The 21,568-nt window shown below is 48.7% G+C and overlaps 2 protein-coding genes across 2 annotated transcripts; one reads left to right on the top strand and one right to left on the bottom strand.

The window, feature by feature from the left end:
* Positions 1–3,416: 3,416 nt before the first annotated feature.
* LOC127208055 (H2B.U histone 2) lies at positions 3,417–4,072 on the bottom strand. Its single transcript, XM_051167416.1, has one exon. The coding sequence runs from the start codon at positions 4,019–4,021 to the stop codon at positions 3,641–3,643; it is 381 nt and encodes a 126-aa protein (XP_051023373.1). The 5' UTR covers positions 4,022–4,072; the 3' UTR covers positions 3,417–3,640.
* Positions 4,073–12,643: 8,571 nt separating this feature from the next.
* Positions 12,644–19,141, top strand: Rnf187 (ring finger protein 187). Its single transcript, XM_051167651.1, has 4 exons — positions 12,644–13,342; positions 14,501–14,593; positions 17,888–18,112; positions 18,747–19,141. The coding sequence occupies exons 1-4, from the start codon at positions 12,686–12,688 to the stop codon at positions 18,747–18,749; spliced, it is 978 nt and encodes a 325-aa protein (XP_051023608.1). The 5' UTR covers positions 12,644–12,685; the 3' UTR covers positions 18,750–19,141.
* Positions 19,142–21,568: the final 2,427 nt, after the last annotated feature.

The raw sequence follows: 21,568 nt of genomic DNA, 5'->3' as shown, positions 1-21,568 counted from the left end.
TTCCAAATAGTTAGAGAAGCCTCATCTGAACTAATGCTAACGGGCAATTGGGAGCAGGAAACGTCTCCGCTTGACTTTCCTACAATTGCTGTACCACCATCCCCACCCCCTTTCCAGCTCACAGAAAAGGATTTTTGACAACCTCGTGTGTTTTAAAGTTCGCTTCTGAAGTATTTTTATCTTAAGTTCAAGTAACTGCAAAGATGCAAATGGCAATGTGGGACTTAAAAAAAAAAAAATCACTTTTTTTTTTTTTTTTAAAATCAGTCTTTACCTATCGGAACATCAGTTTAACTCCAGAGTCAGGTCGAAAGTAATCCTTTAACAGATGTTTCAGATTATTTTCTTTGAGAAATTGTCTCTTATTTTTCTTTTGCTTCAAATCCTGACAACAGTAATTATATATATTTCATTTTACCAACTGATGTTCTCCAGAATTGTCTATTAAAATTTAAACATGTCAGCCAAGTTGTCCCCGTGTTTAAAAAAGGATAGTAGGGCAGTAGACGATCGTTTAAGACACGAATCATTACGTTTTAGTAATTAGTGAGACTGAGTCTCTCGGTGGGGTTTGATGGGAGGAGGGCTTGGCTGCAGACTGAACCCTCAACCTCTAGCATGTTAGCCAAGGTTTGGCACCGAGAAGCATCTCAGGCCGTGTTCTTCTCCTGCCTGGACTGTGTATTACAGATTCAAGTGTGGACACAAGCATTCAGTGGGTGCTACACAGCACTACTCTCATTTGGCATCTTAAAAAAAAAAAAAAAGATAGAAATAAGCACACAGTAATGAAAGTCTGGTCATAACTGCCTTATCCAATACAGTTCCTCCTTAGTCACAACTGCCTCGCCCAATACAGTTCCTCCTGAGCTACAATTGAAAACATAAACCATGATCTGTCATCAAAAGCAAGACCTATCAACAGTTTCTGTCTCTGTCTCTCTGTCTCTCTGTCTCTCTGTCTGTCTGTCTCTGTCTGCCTGCCTGCCTGCCTGCCTGTCTGTCTGTCTGTCTGTCTCTCTCTCTCTCTCTCTCACACACACACACACACACACACACACACACACACACACACACACACACACGTAACCCCTGCTAGTCTAGATTTCACTATGTGGGCATGTGGACCAGACTGGCCTGGAATTCAGAGGTCTGTGTTCCTCTGCCACCAGAGTGCTGAGATTAAAGTCATGCACCACCACAGACTCGTCAGTATGGTCTCAAAAACAGAGGATTTGGAAGCCAGACATGGTGGCATAGACTTGTAATGGCAGCAGTGACAGGGGGAGCTTTGTGCACTCAAGGCTAGTGTGGTCTGCATATCAGGCTCCAGGCTGCCCAGGGATACATGATGAGACCCTGTCACCAAACAAAACGCAAACAGATTAACACTCCAAAGGGATGGATGTAGTCCTCTGTGAACTGATGCTAAGTGATAGTGAAGGCCTCCGATGCTTTTGCTCCTGCAGAGCTGCATGGCCAGCCCCTGGTGTCATGTAGCCCTTTTTGTTTTTCTCTTTTGAGGCAGAGTTTCTCTATTTCAGCCCAGGCTGTCCTGGAACTCACTCTGTAGACGAGGCTGGCCCGGAACTCAGAGATCTGACTGCCTCTGCCTCCCAAGTGCTGGGATGAAAGGCACCCAGCTCAACTGTTCATTTTAAAATTTTATCTATGAGTGGTTTTCCTGCAATTATGTGTACACCTTTGTGCAGAAGTCAGAAGGGAGGAGGGGAGGGGCATAAGAGGGAGTCAGATCCCTTGCGACTAGTGTTCCCGATGGTTGTAAGCCACATGTAGGTTTTAAGAATTGAACCCAGGTCCTCTGCAAGAGCAGTAAGTATTCTTAACTCCGGAGCCATTTCTCCAGCCCCAAGTATCCAGTTTTAAAGGAGCATTTGCAGTTGCTTCATCTAGGCCCAGTAGAACACATGATTATAATAAGATGGAACCTTTGTCTCCAGAAGAAAGATGAGTCTAAATATTGTTTAAAAAAAAAAAAAAATCAGTGAGCAAATCTAGCACACAATTTTCAAGTATAATTCCATAAAACACATTTATAGTTGTATATAATGCAATGGATTAATTTTTCCCCTCACAAAAGCCGGGTGATCTGAATGAGCTTCCCAGGTGTGTTACTTTGGCAGCCACAGCTCAGAACGGGGAATATTTGTCCTCCGTGGCATGTAAATATTAAGGAGACAAAGAGTGTAGGAAATTGGCTCTGCTTCTGAGATTTTTACAAAATAGAAAACCGAGAGGAAATTCTCTGTAAAATCAATGTCTCTGGTTCCATGTTAGGGAAAAAAAAAAAAAAAAAAAAAAGGAATGGTCAGGTGAAATTGAAAAATTGGCAGGTGTAGGGAATGTACAACAAACATATGAGAATCTATAACAGCAAGAATTAGGGCAATGTGAATGGCAAGTTCTCTCGATCTGAAAATCTTACTGTTAGTGAGGCGGGAGGAGCGACGAGGGCTTTGCGGGCATATAATCTGAAGGAATGTTGAGACTGTTATTCCCCCTCCCCCATCTCAGCTAGATCCTCAAGACAGATTTGCTAATTATTAGGCAACCAACCAAAAATTCTGAGCGAGGGAAAAAAACCTGTCTCTTTAAGAAGAAATTACCAATAGAAAGACTCGCCTTTCCTGTATGAGGCAGTAAGAGGTTAAATGTTGACAAATGAATGGCTGTCACTGGTGGTGGCGTGAGGAGGAAGACCGCCATTGTCCCTCACTAACACCAACATGTAAGCGGAACCCGGGCAACTAGAAGCTCATAGAAGACCGGCTTCTCAGATGTACAGTGAAGAATCACTGATATTTTAATTTTAGAGGAAGATAGCTCGGACTATTCTTGCAAGCCTTAGTCATTAATGTGAACCTACACTGACTACAACGTATGTAGTAGCTTTTGTTGTTGTTTTAAAGGTACTAAATTATTTAAAAGAACGTCTCACCATTTACTAGAGTTTTGTTAAGGTATACACACACTTATATGACATATACTCTCACGCACACAATACGTATACATTGAGATCAAACAAACGGACCATTCATCGTTTAAATATGTGTGAATAAAATACCAGAATCTTGGGCGAGATTTTGGCTTAGCAGTAAGGTTGGAGAGCTGGGGCTGGAATCTCACTGTTAGGCGTTTAAAGCAGAATACAAAACACACGCTTAAAATATTTTTGGCTAGAAGAGGCTAATCCTGGCAAAGGGACGGAGGAAGATGGCTCCAAGACCATCAGCCATGAGCGCATCACCCTAAACCTCGCATAGCATTCTGCAGGTCATGGGGGAGGGGAAATGAGGAGGGTGGGAGGATGGAAAGGTCCTGCCGCTGACACAGCGCCCGCCCCTCCCCCCGGCAATCCACGCCAAAATTCCCCGGGAGTCATTTACTAAACTACGTTCTCTGTGGCCAAAATTGAACCAGACCGATTTATTAATATATTATTGTAAACAAGGGGTGTATTATTAGCTCATGGTCACAACGTCCTGTACACCCCACCCCCCATCGCAATGCGCATAAAGTTAATGACAGCTATTAATCACACCAGGTGGCACGCTCCTTTTTTGAGCTTGGAAGGTGGCTCTGAAAAGAGCCTTTGGGTTGGGGGCGCCCGCGCCGCGCCTCACTTGGAGCTGGTGTACTTGGTGACGGCCTTGGTGCCCTCGGACACGGCGTGCTTGGCCAGCTCCCCCGGCAGCAGCAGGCGCACGGCCGTCTGCACCTCGCGGGACGTGATGGTCGAGCGCTTGTTGTAATGCGCCAGGCGGGAGGCCTCGCTGGCGATGCGCTCGAAGATGTCGTTGACGAACGAGTTCATGATGCCCATGGCCTTGGACGAGATGCCGGTGTCCGGGTGCACCTGCTTCAGCACCTTGTACACGTAGATGGAGTAGCTCTCCTTGCGGCCCCGTTTGCGTTTCTTGCCGTCCTTTTTCTGCGCCTTGGTGATGGCTTTTTTGGAGCCCTTCTTCGGGGCGGGAGTGGAGCGGGAAGGCTCCGGCATCCTGCTGTACTGGCTGGACCCAGAGGAACGGGGAACCGATGAAGGCAGGGCTATTTGTCATCTTTATATTTAAATGAGGGCTCCAAAGTACTATCATCTGATTGGACAAACATGAAATTCTGTAACTAAGAGACGTCAGTTCTTCTTTTCCATTGGATAGGATCGCAACCAATCCGAAAGTGCATTGGCTGAGCAAGCTCAGGTGTCTTATCTTTGTCTGAGCCCTTTGTTTTAACTGGGAAGATTTAGCATCTTCGGCCACTGTGGACCTGGCTGTGAAGGGACAGTGCAATCGGCTCTTATGCTCTTTGAGCCAAATCGCTGGCCACTTGTTCCCACCCACAGCTTTTCGCCTGCGGGGGGAAATGACAGCTTCGGACTGCCATTTATATCCAACCATTGTCTCAGTCAGTCTAGGAGAAACAAAAGCAAAGACATTTTTATGAGGATCCATGAGCAAATTCCAACACTTCATTGGGGTATCTGAAAACACACTAAGGTTTCATTGGAAGTGTATGGTCAGGGAAGACTTTGATTTGGTGACGAGTATTGGAGAGCTGGCTTTAGAAAAGCAGACTGTTCACGCCCTGCCTCATAAACAGGATCTGCATGTTGGAGCTGAAGGAATCCTGGTCTGAAGGCCAGTTCACTGGGGCACGTGATCGGCTTCCTTTGCACCTCCATTTCCTCATGCGGTGCTATATAATTCCTGTTAGATGCTGTGAGTTCATGTGGGTGAAAAGGCTCGCAAGCCTCGCACTAGTGCTCTTTTCACATCAACACACGATCTTTTTTTTTTTTTTTTAATCTCCCATCAAAATACAGAGTGAACTGTAATCCTCAACGCAGAGCTGGGGCTGTCGCAGGGCGGAAGACAACATGGCACCCAGCAGCCAATGCTTGGTGAAAGAAAAAACCTGGAAGATTATTCAGCTGCCTGCTGAGCCCTTAGGGATCCTGATATTGAGCGTCATGAACTGACATTGTCTTGACTAAAGCAAGAGAAAATGCTTTCAAAGCAGTTTTGTATAAAATCACTCTGAGCCCTGCGGTGGTGGCTCACCTTTAATCCCAGCACTCGGGCTCGGGTGGATTGCTGAGTTTGAGGCCAGCCTTGTCTACAGAGTGAGTTCCAGGACAGGCAGGACGACATAGGGTGGGGGTGGGGGGGTACAAGGTCTCAAATAGCTCATCCACGCCATGACGGATGCTCTTGCATCCTTCTCCAGTGGCTTGAGAGAAGAGCTACTACACCTGGCTCATTACTTTTATTTTTCTCATTAAATTTTTAAGGGCTATCTAATGACAAGTGCAAATAATATTGAACAAAACTTAATAAGTACAACTGCATGATGTGCTCCTTGTAGTGACATCAACATCTAAGCCACTTTCTAGCCACCTTGGCTAGTGTTGTTACTGTGTGTCTACATTGTTCGGAGTAGACAAAATGTCTCTCTCCCTCACTCCAAGGCCACATTGCACTGGTAACTCACCTAGGGTGGGTGATCTTGAATAAAGACTCCCTGTTTTACAGTTCATTTAATGTTATAAAAACATACCTAGTAGGTCTGGGTTTGCATAAAGTATAAAAGTTGCCAGAGCAACAGTAACTTCCTGTGGATCTTGACAGACTGGAGGAAGGTGTGGAGGGGCAAAGCTGAGAGGTTGTGAAGGAAGGGTCCCAAATGACATGGTAACCTGTCACAAAAGACTCCAGTACCCTGAGCTTTCACAGAACCCACAGAAACTTTAGAGAATGCTTCTAAGGGACAGGGTGTCAAAGGTCACTTAGATATAGTCTGAGCTTAATATTAATATGCCTCAGGCCCCAGCAACACATTGCCTGCGTGAAAAGCTTGCCAGGAAGTGCCTGGTGAATCCCAGACTGGTGCCACGTTTGCTGTTGGTAATTTTTAGCCAAAGATTGTTAATATTTTTTTCTTGCACATTCTTCCTCACTTATGTCTTTTTTAAAAATCCCCTTGCTCCAGCCTCTTTGGATGTGCCATACACTGTTCACGTTGGCACCCAGGTCTCCGTCGCAGCACGCGGCTTTCCCACGGCAGCATCCTGTTATTGATGGTGCCGTAGCAATGGTCTGGAGACCCTCTCCCATTCTCACTTAGCCTGGCAAGACCGACATGGTGGGTTACAGATGGAGCATCAGCAAACTGGAGGACTTTGCTTTGTGAGAAGGAAGGGAGGAAAGGAGGAAGGGCAGCTAAAGGAAAGGGAGGAAGAAAGAAGAGCCAGGGAGAGAAAGAGGGGGAGACAGGAAGCCGCTAGAGACAGCTCAGTGGCTATGCAGGCAGCAGTCGCCAAGCCCTAAAGGATAGAGTCCAGTGCTAGGGGTCCACATAGTGGAAGGCGAGACGGGATTCCTACGAGTTGTCCTCTGACTTCCAATGCAGGCACGTAACATGAATTAAAATGAGATGTTTGAAAAATTAAGAGAAGAGAGTGAAAAGGGAGAGTGTGGGAAAGACGGCTTCCACTTCAGCCACTGAAGGCAGAGACACCTGGGTTTGGCAGTAAACCTTAAAAGGGGGCATCGAAGGCTTTGTTTTGTTTGCGCCTCCTTTTCCTCTCATTACTGTGTCTAAAGCACAGTGCCTGGCACTGAAGGCCGGCAGTCCACACAGGGAAGACGCTCCTTTGGCGTTAGGAAGAACACGGACAGTCTGGATTTTTGGTGCTGCGCTGAGTGACGAGCAGACATCTTTTTCTACTGTGGGTAGACTCTCATGCCAGCCAAAAAACTGGGTTCTTTTAAAAGTTCCACAGTTAGTATAAGTGACGACACACTGTCATGGCCAATATATGACACATACATTTAGGGGAGGGGGAGCCCCCATAAGAGTCTGATAGTTGGAGGAGTGGTAACATTTGGCAGCAGACTTCAGTGGGATACAAGGGCTGCAGACCTGGGAGGACAGGTTTGCAGGGTTTCTTGCGCCGTTGAACTTTAGAGCCAAGTACTTTGTGGCTGGTGGGCTTGAGTCCTCTGCTCTCGTGAAAGTAGGGACGAGGTTTAGGCGTTCTTTGTCCTCTGCACTTTCCAGCTGGCGTACTTCGGACAAAGGCCTTCTCACCACTACCCTAAAGCCTTTCCTCCGGGGACATCTCTGTTGTGGCAGGGGCTGGGACACTGGACAGTCCCTCTGTGAAGGGCGCTGTTCTCTCCCATTGGCTCTCCGTGGGCTTCATCTGATCTCACAGAGAACCCGGGGTGTGTGTGGGGGGGTAAGCTGGCCTGTTCCTCTGGCAGGAGCTTCTAGGGCCATTTCTCTTTTCTTTCTTTTTTAAAAATTTTATATATTTTTAAATATATTTTATTAATTTATTCATATTACATCTCAATTGTTATCCCATGCCTTGTAATCCTCCCATTCCTCCCTCCCTCCATCCCTCCCTCCCTCCCTCCCATTTTCCCCTTACTCCCCTCCCCTATGACTGTTCCTGAGGGGGACTTCCTCCCCCTGTATATGCTCATAGGGTATCAAGTTGCTTCTTGGTAGCCTGCTATCCTTCCTCTGAGTGCCACCTGGCCTCCCCTTCCAGGAGCCTTGGTCAAATATGGGGCACCAGAGTTCATGTGAATGTCAGTCCCCACTCTCCACTCAATGGTGGAGAGTGTCCTGTCCGTTGGCTAGATCTGGGTAGGGGTTCGAAGTTTACTGGGCGTATTGTCCTTGGCTAGTGCCATAGTTTGAGCAGGATCCCTGGGCCCAGATCTGCCTATCATAATGTTCTTGTAGGTTTCTAGGACCCTCTGGATCCTTCTATTTCCCCGTTCTCCCGTGCTTCCATTTCTCTTTTCATATTGGCAAAGTGAGGCAAATTTCCACAACCGATGCATCAGCCTGAGAAAAGTGGGGTTACAGTCTCCAGCTCTGGAACCATACGCACCCTAAGTTTGGTGTCTCTGTGCACCCGCCTAGCTGCTCCAAGCCCCCTGGGCTCTAGTGAAAGTTTCTTGGATGCAAGTGACCACCTCCTCCTGGAGCCCTTAAGTAATTCATGCTTCTCCCCCTAAGCACAGCAATTAAATGTCCAAGGAGCTGCTGAAAGTGAAACCAGTGGCTTTCGAACACTATCTGGAGAAGATACAAAACTGCGTCCGCGATTGGATTCAGAATTTACCTTCTCAGGAGAGGTGGTGTTTGACGGGTGGGAGGGAGGTGCTGTGGAGGGGTAGGGGAACCCCGGTGGCTCTCGAAGGCTGCTGCGGGTGGTGTGGGGGCAAGGACCCTAAGATGGGCAAGAGGATCAGAAAGGGATGCAGCCATAAGCAAGCTGAGGTCATCCCAGGCTTGCCCCAGGAGACACCAGAGCCTGCCCTGTCCCAGGTTCCCTACTACCACCCCTCCCCCACCCCAAGAGCACACATAGCCAAGGAAAATATTATGATGTTTAAAAACAGGAGAGAAAGCAGAAAGGTACAAACGCTCACGACATACAACAAATTCCTCACCAGGGAACAAACTGAAGGCCTCTGCCAAGCGATGGAATAAAAGACAGCTAAGAAAAGCCCCTTGGGCAGCAGACAAAGTAGCTCTTGCCATGTGCTGGTAGGTGGGCATACTTAATACAACGCACTGAAATCTTCCCAGCCCTCGCACTGGATTAATCCACTCTTGAAAGAACGAATTTGTGCCGTTTTCATTATAACTGGCTGCCATTGGCTCTGTGTCATCCTGCGGATGGTCTGAGTGCTCCGCAGAATCCCCACGGCAAGAAGGCTGTCACCAGATGCACCCCGGCAGCTTTGGATTTCCCAGCCAGTCTATGGCATTCTGCCATGGCCGCAAAAAACACCTGGTAATCTCCCCACCTGCCCTCGGAGCCTCCATCCTTTCCTCTATGTCTTCTTGCAGTCGGAGGTGTCGGGACTTCTCAATTTCTTTTCTCCACTTGGTAAGGCCCCGCTGTGCACAGGGCACCAAGTACTCCGTTCACATCCTAATCCTGCAGCCACGGCGCTTTGCTACTTCTTACTTGGGATTTGTCTCCATATGGAGACAAACATATAAATATACAGACACACACACACACACGCACACACACACACATGCACAAATCCAGGTATGGTGATGCTAACAGAGCAGGAGACCAATGACACGGTGAAAGCTGTCAGAACCAAAAAATGGAGCCACTCTTTGCTATAGCGAAGTCATTTCTTCTGGGCCTGACATGACCATCAGACATCATAGAACAGGGACGCTGTGGTGACCTAATTAATGAATGACATCTAGGTTGATAGTAATGATAGTAGAAAAAGGGGGTATCTCTATCCCTGCTGCAATGGTCTTCGGGTTCCTACTGGAGTATGTTGGAAGGGGAGGTTGGCTGGAGGTCGGAGCCCCGATGGTGCAGCTTTCCTGAGTTATCACTTACCCTGAGATGGGACTTTTTGATAATATAACTGTGAATTCACTCATGATCCCGTAGTAACCATTTCCCACATCCCATCAATAATTCCAACAAATTGGTTTACCAAGTTGAACTTGGTGGACTTGTTTCTTAGGTATAGCGGCACTCTATCTGGGGCAAGTAGACATGTCTTCACGCCTTCCTGGGAAGTGACACACGGCTTTTGTCCGGCCCAAACAGAAATACATAATGTAAAGCAGGTTTGCCAGATGAGGGCTATCTCAAAAGGCTCTCCCAGGACCTCAGCCCTGCTCAGAGGGCACCGCCACCACATGCAGAGAGAACTTCAGAGTCCTTGCCCACAACTTTCTCACGGCCGAAGAGCCTTGTTTTGGAATATCTGATGTGATCCTCCTCTCTCGTGTTTCAAATCCTACTCGCTTCACCCCACTCTCCCACCCCCCTTGCTGGCAGTGGCCTGGCATCTCTTCCTGATGCCCTGTTCTTTCCAAATACTATCTCTCCCAACCCTAGACAAGGTTTCTCTGTATAGCCCTGGCTGTCCTAGACTCACTTTGTAGACCAGGCAGGCCTCGAACTCACAGAGATCCGCCTGCCTCTGCCTCCTGAGTGCTGGGACTAAAGGAGTGCGCCACCAGTGCCTGGCTTTTTGGTTTTTAGGAACTTAAATAATTTAAGGAATTTTAAGCATCTCAAGTACTTATTTTTATATCTAAACTATCTTAAAAGGTAGCAATTATTAGGTAACCGGTTTAATGCAATTTTCTTTGAAACCAATTTATTTCTAAACAGTTTTGGAGCTGGAAAGATGGCTCTGCACTTGTTGCTTTTGCAGAAGATGAGTGCTGGATTCCCAGTGCCTATGTTGAGTGGCTCACAACCTCCTGTAACTCAAGCTCCATAGTATTCAGTGTCCTCTTCTGGCCTCCGCAGGTACCCATAGGCACACACACACACACACACCACATAAATATAAATAACATTTTTTTTTAAAGAAAAGATTTTAGTAAAGACTTAAGCACAGGCTTTAGGAGAGGTAAGAGGGTGATGGAGAGATGGCTTAGTGGTTAAAAGCGCTTGAATTTGTGGCAGAGGATGTGAGCTCAGTTCCCAGCATCCATATGGCAGCTCCCAACTGTCTCTAAGTCCAGTTCTGATGCCTTCTTCTGGTCTCTTTGGGTACTGTGTACCCACACAGTATATATGCATATCTGCAGGCAAAATACTCATACACGTAAAATAGAAGTAAATATTTTTAAATTTAAACAATTTGAAAAGAGGAGAGAGGCTTTAAAGAAAGTAGCACACACCCTCAAGTAGGCGTGGACTTCTCAAGAGAGCTGCTGCAATTTTAAAGTCAAAAGTATAAACAATTTTTTTTTTAAGCTTATAGGATGCATCTTAGCGGTGGAGGTTTGCCTCAGTATGTGCAGGGCCCTACATTTGATCCCCAGAACTGAAGATTCTGAAGGGGGCAACTAATCTTAAAGCCTAGCCATTCATGTTGCTGTAAATTTCTTCCCATGTGACACGGAATCGGCAGAGCTCACTTCCAGGCATCCCTTGGCCATGTCTGTCTGCCAGCCTGGGTTCCCGGATGCCACATGCAGGCAGGGTCCAGCATGCACATGTTCCGCCCCAACCGTCAGATTCTGTTGTAGCTTTTCTCGCATCTTCTTCATCGTTGCTTTCCATTCCTACAATTTTTTTTTTTTTTTTTTTTTTTTTTGTCGTTAAATTTGTTTGGTTTGGCTTTTCTTTTAAGCCAGGGTATTGCTATGGATCTCAAACTGGCCTTGAACTCAGTTTCCCTGCCTTCATCTTCCAAGTGTGGGGATTATGAGCAGAGCCATTGTCAGGGATATAAAAGACTTGAGCACCAGGCCTCGGTAACAATCTGAGAACCATGTTGGGCACGGCCATGGTCAGTTAGATGAGTGTGAAAGTACCTAAATACAACTGATTTTAAAAACTTAATCTTTTAAAATTGATCATTATTATTAATTACTGTATGTGTGATGTGTGTGTGAGCACCATGCCACAGAGCTTGTGTGAGTAGTGAAGTTATTTTTTTCTTTCACCTTTCCTTGGGTCCCAGAGATTGAGCTCAGGTTGCCAGGCTTGCACAGCCAGCAACCTATACCCACTGAGCATCTTGGTCCCCTCCCCCAACTAGACTTTTAAATTTGATTAAATATTTTTCAAATTTGAATATCATAAATATAAATGCACATATGTCATATCTGTTGACAAGGTTGGCTCTAAACCAAGGATACCAAAATTTAAGGACATTCAAATCCCTTAGATAAAATTCTCTCTCTCTCTCTCTCTCTTTCTCTCTCTCTCTCTCTCTCTCTCTCTCTCTCTCTCACACACACACACACACACACACACACACACACACACACTTTTTTTTTTTTTGAGGGTCTCACTATGTCGCACTGGCTGCTCTGGAACTCACTGTGCAGACCAAATTAGCCTAGAACTCACTCACAGAGATCTGCCTGCCGGGACTCCTGAGTGCTGCGATTAAATGCATGAGCCCTTATAGCCAGCTGAAACATATTTTTTACATGCGTCCTTCTATTTAATTTTTTTTCTAGATGATTTGTGATGCTTAACGGGATGTGAATACTGCGCAAATATTCGTTCTACTATTTAGGAAATAATAAGCAGAAGAGGGCGGTATAGCTCTAGTACAGATGTGGCAGCCGCTGTCGTCTTTAGTACATACAAACGGCAACATCACATTTACAATATATTTTTAATCCGAAATTGTGGCTAGCTGACCACACCTGTGTCTATACAATATTCTTTGACATGCTTTCTTGGGCAGTGTGCTGATGTCCTGTGTGCACACTGAGCATGTCTGCCTTCATTGGGTGTCGCTATCTTCTTTAATCTGGTCAGACATCTGCTTGGCTATTACATAGGCATGTTAATCCCGTTAGGAATTTCTGTCTTCCTAACCTGTTATATCCCGCTTCTGGGCTGAAGACACAGAGATAAGTCACCCTAAATTTCAGTCGCCCTGGAAAAGCCTTCTCTGACAGACCATCTCCCAAATTATCTGTGGAATATGGGGAATTATCCATGACTTGGGGGTAGTATCCTGGAGATTCTTATAGGACACAGAGAGTATCGCTGTCAGGATCTGGGTTTGGAGCCCACTACTGACACCATCAGGACAAAGAGGTGAGCAGCTACCAGAACCAGGGTGGAAGAGTGCGCAGTTGCTCAGACCCGGGCGGGGCGACTACCCGGACCTGAATGGAAAGCTCACAGCTGCCAGGACCTGGATGGAGGAGAGAGCAGCTGCCGGGCCCTGGATGGAGAAACGCGCAGCTGCTAGGACCTGGACGTCAGAGCGCACGGCAGCCAGGACCCCGCCCCGCGCGCGCGCGCGCTCGTGCCCGGCGTTGGCGCAGTCCGGGTCGGAGTCGTCGGCTGAGGCTCGTCGGCCTCGCTCTCCGGCCGATTCCCGGCCGTTCTGCGCCCTCTCCGCCCGCGCCCTCGTTGGCGCCGCCACCCGCAGCCCTGGCGCTCCCCGCGGGTCCCCCCGAGGCCGTCTGCGCCTTGTGCCAGCGCGCGCCCCGCGAGCCGGTGCGCGCCGACTGCGGCCACCGTTTCTGCCGGGGGTGCGTGGTGCGCTTCTGGGCCGAGGAGGACGGGCCCTTCCCGTGCCCCGAGTGTGCCGATGACTGCTGGCAGCGCGCCGTGGAGCCCGGCCGCCCTCCGCTCAGCCGCCGCCTCCTGGCGCTCGAGGAGGCGGCCGCGGCGCCGGCGCGCGACGGCCCTGCCAGCGAGGCCGCGCTGCAGTTGCTGTGCCGAGCCGACGGAGATCCGTTGTGCTCCGCCTGTCGCATGGCCGCTGGCCCGGAGCCGCCCGAGTGGGAACCGCGCTGGAGGAAGGCGATGCGTGGCAAGGTGCGCAAGGCGGCCCTGCACACCGCCCCTCTTTGTGTCTTACCTGGAGTCAGTCTCCCGCTGACCTCTCTCCCGCACCCTCCCCACCCCGAGTCTCTGCGGTGCCCCTCAGCCCTACAGCCTCCCCTTTCCGGGGTCCCTGCCGTGCCTAGTGCTCTTGAATCGTGGAGTCCGTGAGTTCCGCTCGTCTCCATCTCTGTTACCTCTCTCCCGGAGCCTGCTGTGTTCCTCGATCTCTCATCTCTAAAGCATGCTGTCCTGACCCCTTTTCTTCCCACGTCTCTGGCCTACCTGTGCCTGGTCTCTATACCACCTTTAGACTCTTCCTTTTTCTCCGTTTCCTCTCCCAAGTCCCATTCCCGAAGGCCTCATCCTCCTACCCGGTGTGACCTCATTGGGGCAAGCCCCGCCCATCCACTGGTTGGTGGAGACCTGAGTGTGGGCTTCTTCTGTGTGTCAGTTTATCCATTGCAGCCCTCAGAGGCGCTGCCGAACCACCTTATTCTGGAACCTTCTTTGCTGTGCTCTCTTGGTCATTGCATGTAGCACAGAAACCGACCATTAATCTGAGCAAAGCTGGGGCCCATGGATCTGGGGTATCGTCCCTGGCCCAGAGTGGGGCAGGGCATCTTATTTCTTCCTATCCAGGCAGGAAGGGACCAGTGATGCCTGGTCGCTGCCCCTCAGGAAGAACCGCTCGCTTAGTGTGTTTGCGGGTACTGTTAACATTATGTTCTGGAATGAAACACTCTGTGCCCCAGAAATAGGTTTCGAAGAACATTATTGGGGTGGAGGCCTGTGGTTACATCCAGGGCCCAACCTGGGGTTGGTACTCTGCCAGAACATGCTGCTAGGGTTGTCCCCTTACTAAAACAGTCATCCGCACGGAGATCAAGCAGGGCACAGAAGTCAGAGGAAAGCCACTGTCTAAAGCTGACACTAAAGGGGGCCTGTTTAAAAACCTGGAATCCACAGCCGAACCTAGAATTGTCTGCCGGGTATCTAGTTTTGACAAAGAAGGAGGTGCAGGAGACCCCTTTAAAAAAAAACAAAAACATTTTTCCGCAGCCAGAGACTGGACATGTGGCAGGTGTCTCTGGACTGCTGATCTGGGTGTCCAAAGCCTCCTTCCCAGTCTATAACCAGCTTCTCTTCCAGGAGAACAAGGGGTCTGTGGAAATCATGAGGAAGGACTTAAATGACGCCCGGGACCTGCACGGTCAGGCGGAATCAGCGGCTGCTGTGTGGAAGGTGAACAGTGTCTCCTGCATATGGGAACCAGCAGGGCAACCAAACTGAGCTGCTGTTTGCTTGGCCGGCTGGAGGAGGGGCCTGTGTGTGGACTTGATGGCTGCCAGGGCACTGCCCTAGGATACAGTCTAGCCGAAAGCCAGTAGGGAATCCTCTTTTCCCTCTTGCCTTACGTGAGGGTGACTTGGAAGCTCCAGCTGCCTTTTCTGCACAGGACGCCTTGACCCCAACCAACCACAGCTGTTAGCAGTGGAGCACATGCTGTTTCCTGGTTCAAAACCACAGGCATTATTGCTCTTGAGGCTGGAAGTTCGCAGGCAAGCCCTGGCAAGTCCATATCTGGTCAGGGCTACTTTCTGCTAGCCTTTGTCATTGTATCATCACATGGAGGGTGGGGTAGGAGTTCACGGGGGTCCCTTTTACTAGGGCACTAATCCCACCTCTAATTTGGTGGGACAAACCACCTCCCAAAGGCTCAGTACTTACCAACATTGCCTGGAGGTTTCAGCACAGGAGTGGAGATGGGGTGGGGTTGGGGCACAGGCACACACAAAGTTGACACTTAGCAGCTTTCCCTCATCTGGTACCATTCATGGCATTAAACACCAAGATGACATCATGATAGAGTATTTTGGTTTTTTGTTTTTGTTTTTAAGGTTACTTGACAGCAAAACTTCACATTAGTTTAAACTCAGGCAACTTTTCCTTTTATATATTAAAGTTCATTACAGCTTCTACCCCACCCCCATTTTAAAATACAAAACTGAAGTGTTTCTGTAGGCTGCAGAAGTCCTGAAGCTTTCAGAAGGCCTGGACCTCAAGGCTGAAGCCATCTGCCCTACCTCTCAAAAAAGCAGGCAGTCTTTGAGGATGTCTAGTTTTCTAGGAGCCCACAATCATTCCAAGGACAAGTTCTAGCAGATAGAGGCTTTTAATCCGAAGCTGAGGCTCCTGTAGTCGGGAGGGAGGAGCTTGGCCAGACAGCAGTTATCTGACTGGCATTTGCGTCCGTTCAGCAGCTTCCCTTGGGAGCATGGGTGTCCTCTGTGTTGTGTGGGCCAGGGCCAGGCTGGAGATCTGAGAGAAGTTAGGAGTGTGTCCTTTTCTAGTCTGTTGGCTAGGTGGTTTGAAGTGTGGCTGGATGGAGTTTTGCTCTTGGGTTTAGCTCTTGGGTTTACACATGGCCATAGTAGGAAAAGTGGCTGGCGGAAGGTAGCTGTGTGTTCTGACAGGACTTGGCCCCAGAGTTCCATTCCAAGAAGCTGTGAGGGACCCTCACATCAGTGAGCAATGTTCATGTGGGTTCTATATCCGAGGACCTAACAGACTGATAGTGAGAAATGAGAATGTGGCCGATTGGTGGGCTGCTGGTCCAGCGTGAGAGACTCTGAATATCACTGAAAATTAAGCCGCACAGATGGACAGCAGGCCTGTGGCTGTGGTGTGGTTCTACCTAATGTTAGGCTTCTTTCTAGTCACAGTGGAGTAGAGTAACTCTTTAAAAAGTGCTTACGTTGTGTTAGGTAAATAGTGTCGTCTAGAGATGACCTAAACTTAGCCCACGGAAGGATGCAGCCAGGCTGTGTGCGGGTGCTGTGCCGTTTTGTAGAAGGAACTAGAGTGCCCATGCACTCGAGTGTCCTGGAGATGCAATTCCTGGAACCAGTCTTGAAAGAGTGCAGGGGAGACAAAACATTGTCTTCAAAGAAGTTCTAGTATGAGAGGCCTTGTGAGGAAATGACCCAAAGAAGCGGTCACAATCTTACAAATACACTGAGAATACCAGAAGAGAATAGGTGTGAGAAGGTGATTGATTTGGGAGGCATAAAAGAAAAGAATTCTCTTAACAAGGCTGTAAGGCGTCTTCTGTACCTTCACTTCTGTCCTTGGTATGAGTGGCACCCTTTTTCACTTTGTACAGGGCAGTGTATTATTAGCCTTCTTTCTGCTGCTGTAACAAAATTACCCAAGACTGAGTATTGTAGAGGAGTTTTAAGTCAGAATATGGCTGCCCTGGATCACAAGAGATCACATCCAAAGACCTTCTAGTCTGTCTTCCAGCTGAAATGCAAATATGTCTTTAATCCAGGTGTATGTCTTTAATCCAGGTGACAGGCAAGTGGATCTAAGTTCAAGGCAGCCTGGAATAGAACAAGTTTCAGGTAAAGAAAAACTTAGGTCCAGGCATGGTGGTACACGCCTTTAATCCCAAACAGTGAGGGTAAAGTTAGTTTATAGAAGAACACACCCATGTTTGAATGTTATGTCTAATTGAGTGACCAAAAAAGTGACAAATCGGAGAAAGATTGGACAGAATAGGACACACCCAACTTCACAAGAAGAGAGAGGAAAGGGAAGCTATTTAAGAGGCATTGAAAAGAGGGAGAGGAGGCAATTTTACCCAGACAGTAATAGACAGGTTACATACAGACAGAGAATGAGAGAACAAGCTGGACATGGGTGAAGACCGAAGGAGCCAGAGAAGGAGAAGGAGCCAGGAGACTAAGAGCAGGCTGCTGGAGTTAGTTTGAGGCCAACAAGAGCAATTCAGAGGCAGAGAGAAAAGCCAGATTGAATAAGTCAGCTAGGAGAGGAATTTGAGCCAGAATAGCTGAGTTGAACCAGCCAGTTATGAGCTGAAAAAGAACAAGAAAGGGTGAGCATATTAAGCTGTAAGTCTCAGAGCCTGAAAACAGCCTAGGCCTAGGTTAGCAGATGGAGGCAGTAAGACTCTGACACAACAGTGGAGACAGGTGAATAAAAGTTCCTTTTACGGAGTACTGTGTATAGAAGGAAAGTTATGAGTTCTAGAGACTGAACATAGAAGATGAAAAGGCTCTGTGTACTGGGCTCTAGTGAGGGCCTCATGGTGGAAGTGTATGGATATGCAGCTCTCTGTGTAACAGCTAGCTTTAGGATCCATCCAGTAGCCTGAGAGACCATTGTCAATTCCTTTGGAGGGTACATGCATCAGTGACCTAACCATTGTCCCCTATCTTAAAGGCGCTGTCAGTTACACCTCACCACATTGGGACCAAAGTAATTCAACTATGAGGGACGACAAGGGTATCTTTCATGTGGAGATGTCACTTCTGGCTTTGCAAAACAGAGAAAGAGAATCTTCTTTTACCTGCAATTTTATTAAAAAGTAATTTTAATTCAGAAGGCCCAGCCAGCATATTTTGAAGTGTCATATTTCTTAATTTTTTTCAGAGTAGGTGGGGGTTCTCTTAAAACACAGCAGCAGTGGGTGTGGGCCAGTGTGGACTGCTGTCTCTCCCCCACTCACCGCAGGGGCATGTTATGGACCGAAGAAAGAAAGCCCTGACTGACTACAAGAAGCTCCGGGCTTTCTTTGTGGAGGAGGAGGAACACTTTCTGCAAGAGGCTGAAAAGGATGAGGGTCCTTCCGAGGATGACGAGCAGGCCGACCCGGCAGAGCGCTTCCGGTCCCTCCTGCAGGCTGTGTCGGAGCTGGAGAAGAAGCACCGGAACCTGGGTCTTAGCATGCTTCTGCAGGTACCACCTGGGGGGGCGGGGGGGCGGTTTGCACCTTCACATCACATCTCTGTGCTCAGCTCAGAGCCCCAGTGGAAGGGAGACTACCCTAGGAGCAAGTGAGGAGCCACAGCCTACCATGCCCCTGCTGTGGCCTAGGTCTGAATGTGGGGAATAAACATGTGGTTGGGGAAAGTGGTAGGAAGGAACTTGGAGCAGAGGAAGATAAGAGATGCCTCTGGCTCTCACATGGGAGGGATTCTTTTTTTCACCCCTCAGGCTGTGTGGGCAGGAGCATTCAGGACATCCCCTCCATCTTCTCCCATCTTCATCTCTGCCCCAGGGGTTGGGCAGCCCACTTAGCAGTTTAACCCCAGGCTTGTAATATGGCATCAGCAGCCACCTGTAGCTGAGGTAGCCTTCTTTCCACATACCCATTAGCTATTTGGGGGCTATACAGCCTCGGAGACACAGGCTTTGGACCCAGTTTAGATGGGTTGTCCAGTCACCTGGGTTCTGTGCGTGCTGTGCTCAGGAGAACAGCCATGTCTGTCTCATCATCCGTTCTGTCTCGCTGTCTTTATGTCTGTATCTCCCATCATTTTCTCTGTCTCCCTGTCTTTCCTTTTGTCTCCGTTTCTCCCTTTTTCTATAGTGATGATGCGCAGCAGGCTGGCCCCCTGGAGCGTGAGGCAGAAGGAGCCACCTTCCACTGGCCTGCAGCACCCCTACCTACATCTGTCAGGCCTCTCTGCCTGGTACCACCCTTCATCCTGGACAGATCCCCATCTCCATCAACACTGACAGCACCCTGGCCTGGGATGGAGCGTCAAAGGTGCCCAGCTTTTGGTCATGCACATAGTTTTGTTGCTCAGCAGTATTTTTGATTTTTGTTGGGGCATGAATGTGCTTGGGCCTGAACCTGTTCTTAGTAGAGACCAACTAGTCCTGGGATTCCTTTCCCAGTGTGTCCCAACCCTGCCAGAGACCACTTGGCAGCTCCAAAGCCCCTGGTTCTTGTTTTGCCATGGCTCAGCCTAGTGTGGCCAAGTCACTCTAATATTCAGGAACCAAACCTTGCACCTTCCCCATTGGTGTCCATGACAGGGCTGGCTCACCAGACATCCCTCAGCAAGACTCTAGGGCATACCAGTTACCTGTGTTAGTGCTAGGGTATAGGGATGCAGGAGGCCCTGGGGTGTGGCTGGGACCTGACTTTTGGAGAGAAAAAAGATGAAGCCGCCTCCACCCACCAGAGGGTTGCTTCTTTCCCTTTGGGTCTTGCTGTGCCAGATCCTGGGCACTGTCTTCTGCTTTGCTTCCCTGACTTCCTTTCCTCACAGCTTGTGCTCCTTGGATGTCACTAGCATCCCCAAAATGCTCCTACTTTTTACCACCTCCGTGGTACCACCTTCTTCCCTGTGGAAGAGCAGTAGGGGCTGCATCTCCAGGCCACCTGGTGCTTCACTTCGCTGTATTTTGGCTTTTTCTCACCTCATATTTTCTCTAGTAGGTGAATTTCACAAAACTTGTAACGTAGCGGTAGCGTGGTTGCCTGCAGCATTGTGTGTGTAGATAACTAGTCTAAGAAACAAAACCCAGGGAGGGAACAGACACAGGTCAGGGGCCAAAGACATAGATCTGTTTAGGGTTTTGGGTAACAATGTTCTGTCCTCAGAAGGCCCCAGCCTTGGATGTAGTGAGTGGCTCCAACCTGACTCCAGGTGAGCTCGTTCTCAGTGCTGAATAAAGTGATTTGCTCCAGCCTCTCTGTCTCCGTACCTCCTAGTCTTTGTCCACACAGCTGCTCCCCTCTCCCCCCACCAGGTTCTAGGATCTTTGATACTTGTAAAAGCAAGATACTATCACTGTGACAGTCGGGGAGAGAGGGCAGGTGTCACCCTGAACTCAGTGTTGGCTGTAGGAATTGCATCCACCAAGAGGAGATATCTGATGAGAAGACTTTGGCCTGGCACACCTGGCCAGGTCCTGCAGAGGGCTGGCTAGCTGAGCAGATGTACCCAGGGCTGGAAGGTAACAGACTGGTCCATTCATACCCAGGGTGACGGTGCTGAGGGTGGAGCATCCCTGTGAGTACCAGGAAAGAAAAGGAAGGCAGGAACAGATGTAAATGACATTGAGACCTACAGCCCTGAGTAGTGTGCCTCTTTGTGACAGAATGTGACCTGTTAAGGGCAGATGTGAAAATTAAAGTAATAGAATGGCAGGTGAAGAGAATGCCAGGCAATCTGGGACTGGCCACCTGGTTGTAGCCAAGAAACAAGTAATGGGTTTGTCTCTCAGATCTTAGCCTTGGTCCAGAAAAACTTACACCCTTGTCTAAGTAAGTACCTCTGACCCGTGCTGGACGATCCCTCTTTCCTGGCCCTGTGACTCTAGTAGATGGGCTGGGTGTGTAAAGTGCAGTCTTGAAAAGGCCTCGAGTTTTCGCCACAGCTCTGCTTGCCAGTAGTAGTTTGCAGTTCACCCACACTGTCAACAGCACGCTAAGCGGCTGCCACACAGGACACCGATGCCCCCCCCCCCCAAACCCTGGTCCATTCCAGAATTGGGACCTCTGAGTACCTCAGTATCAGGGCTCATTAGATCCTGCGCTGGCCTTTTTCACTGGAGAGGAATCTGCCATTCTTTTTGTGTTCCTCCTGACGTTGGCCAACTTTAACTTTGTCCCTTTCCCCCCACTGGACCATTCAGGGAGCTGGCATCCTGAATCTGGTTTGGTGGCAGATCCCCTACCTGCTGAGGCCTACATCCTAGTTCATAGATGTCCTCCCTGTGCTATCTGGCAAGGAAGAATGGCAGCTCTCTAGTGGAGCACTGATCCTGTGTGAGGCCCCACCCTTCTCACCACATGGCTTCTCAAGGTCGCACCTTCCCTAATACTGCATTAGGAGAGATTTCACAGTGGTACAGCAGAAGCCTAAAGGCAGAATGCCAGAGACAGCGTGTTGTACTCTACCATTACTGCTGGGTGAATGTCAGCACTCAAGAGTTTGACAGATTTAAAGGCACAGTGACCCAAGGACATCCATTCCCAGGTCCTCAAGGTCCTCTGCTCCCCTCACTTTTGCAAGAGTGGCTGATGGGGTTCCTCTGCCAGGGAGGTGGAAGGAAGGTTGTATGGAGGATGGACCCTGTGGGACAGAAGAGACAAGCTGGATAGGATTACACGAGGGGCCTTCAGGGTACCATAGTTAAGTTAAAAAAAAAAAAAAAAGTACATGGTCTATACAGACATGTCCATCCTTATATCCTTTTGGCTGGTCTACAAAGACAAATACAATTAGATAGTGGGCTATGGTGATTTGATAGGTATCCTTTATCTGCAGATGATCTATAAGGTACAGGTTGGATACCAGAGGAGACGATGCCAGCATTAATGGAACCCAAAGGGTTGGCTGCCTGTGAGATGAGAAGTAAAAATGATTAGGATGTGGGGAGTGAAGACAGTACCAA

Source organism: Acomys russatus, chromosome 25 (genome assembly GCF_903995435.1).
Source record: "Acomys russatus chromosome 25, mAcoRus1.1, whole genome shotgun sequence".
Classification (NCBI taxonomy): domain Eukaryota; kingdom Metazoa; phylum Chordata; class Mammalia; order Rodentia; family Muridae; genus Acomys; species Acomys russatus.
This window is presented reverse-complemented; position numbering and strand designations above follow the sequence as displayed.

Bases quoted from the DNA above. Each gene is read 5' to 3' on its own strand.
- Rnf187 (XM_051167651.1), top strand. From the start codon at position 12,686: ATGGAAAGCTCACAGCTGCCAGGACCTGGATGGAGGAGAGAGCAGCTG. The intron at 13,343-14,500 runs GTGCGCAAGGCG...CTTCTCTTCCAG, and splicing joins GGAAGGCGATGCGTGGCAAG to GAGAACAAGGGGTCTGTGGA. The intron at 14,594-17,887 runs GTGAACAGTGTC...CACTCACCGCAG, and splicing joins CAGCGGCTGCTGTGTGGAAG to GGGCATGTTATGGACCGAAG.
- LOC127208055 (XM_051167416.1), bottom strand. From the start codon at position 4,021: ATGCCGGAGCCTTCCCGCTCCACTCCCGCCCCGAAGAAGGGCTCCAAA.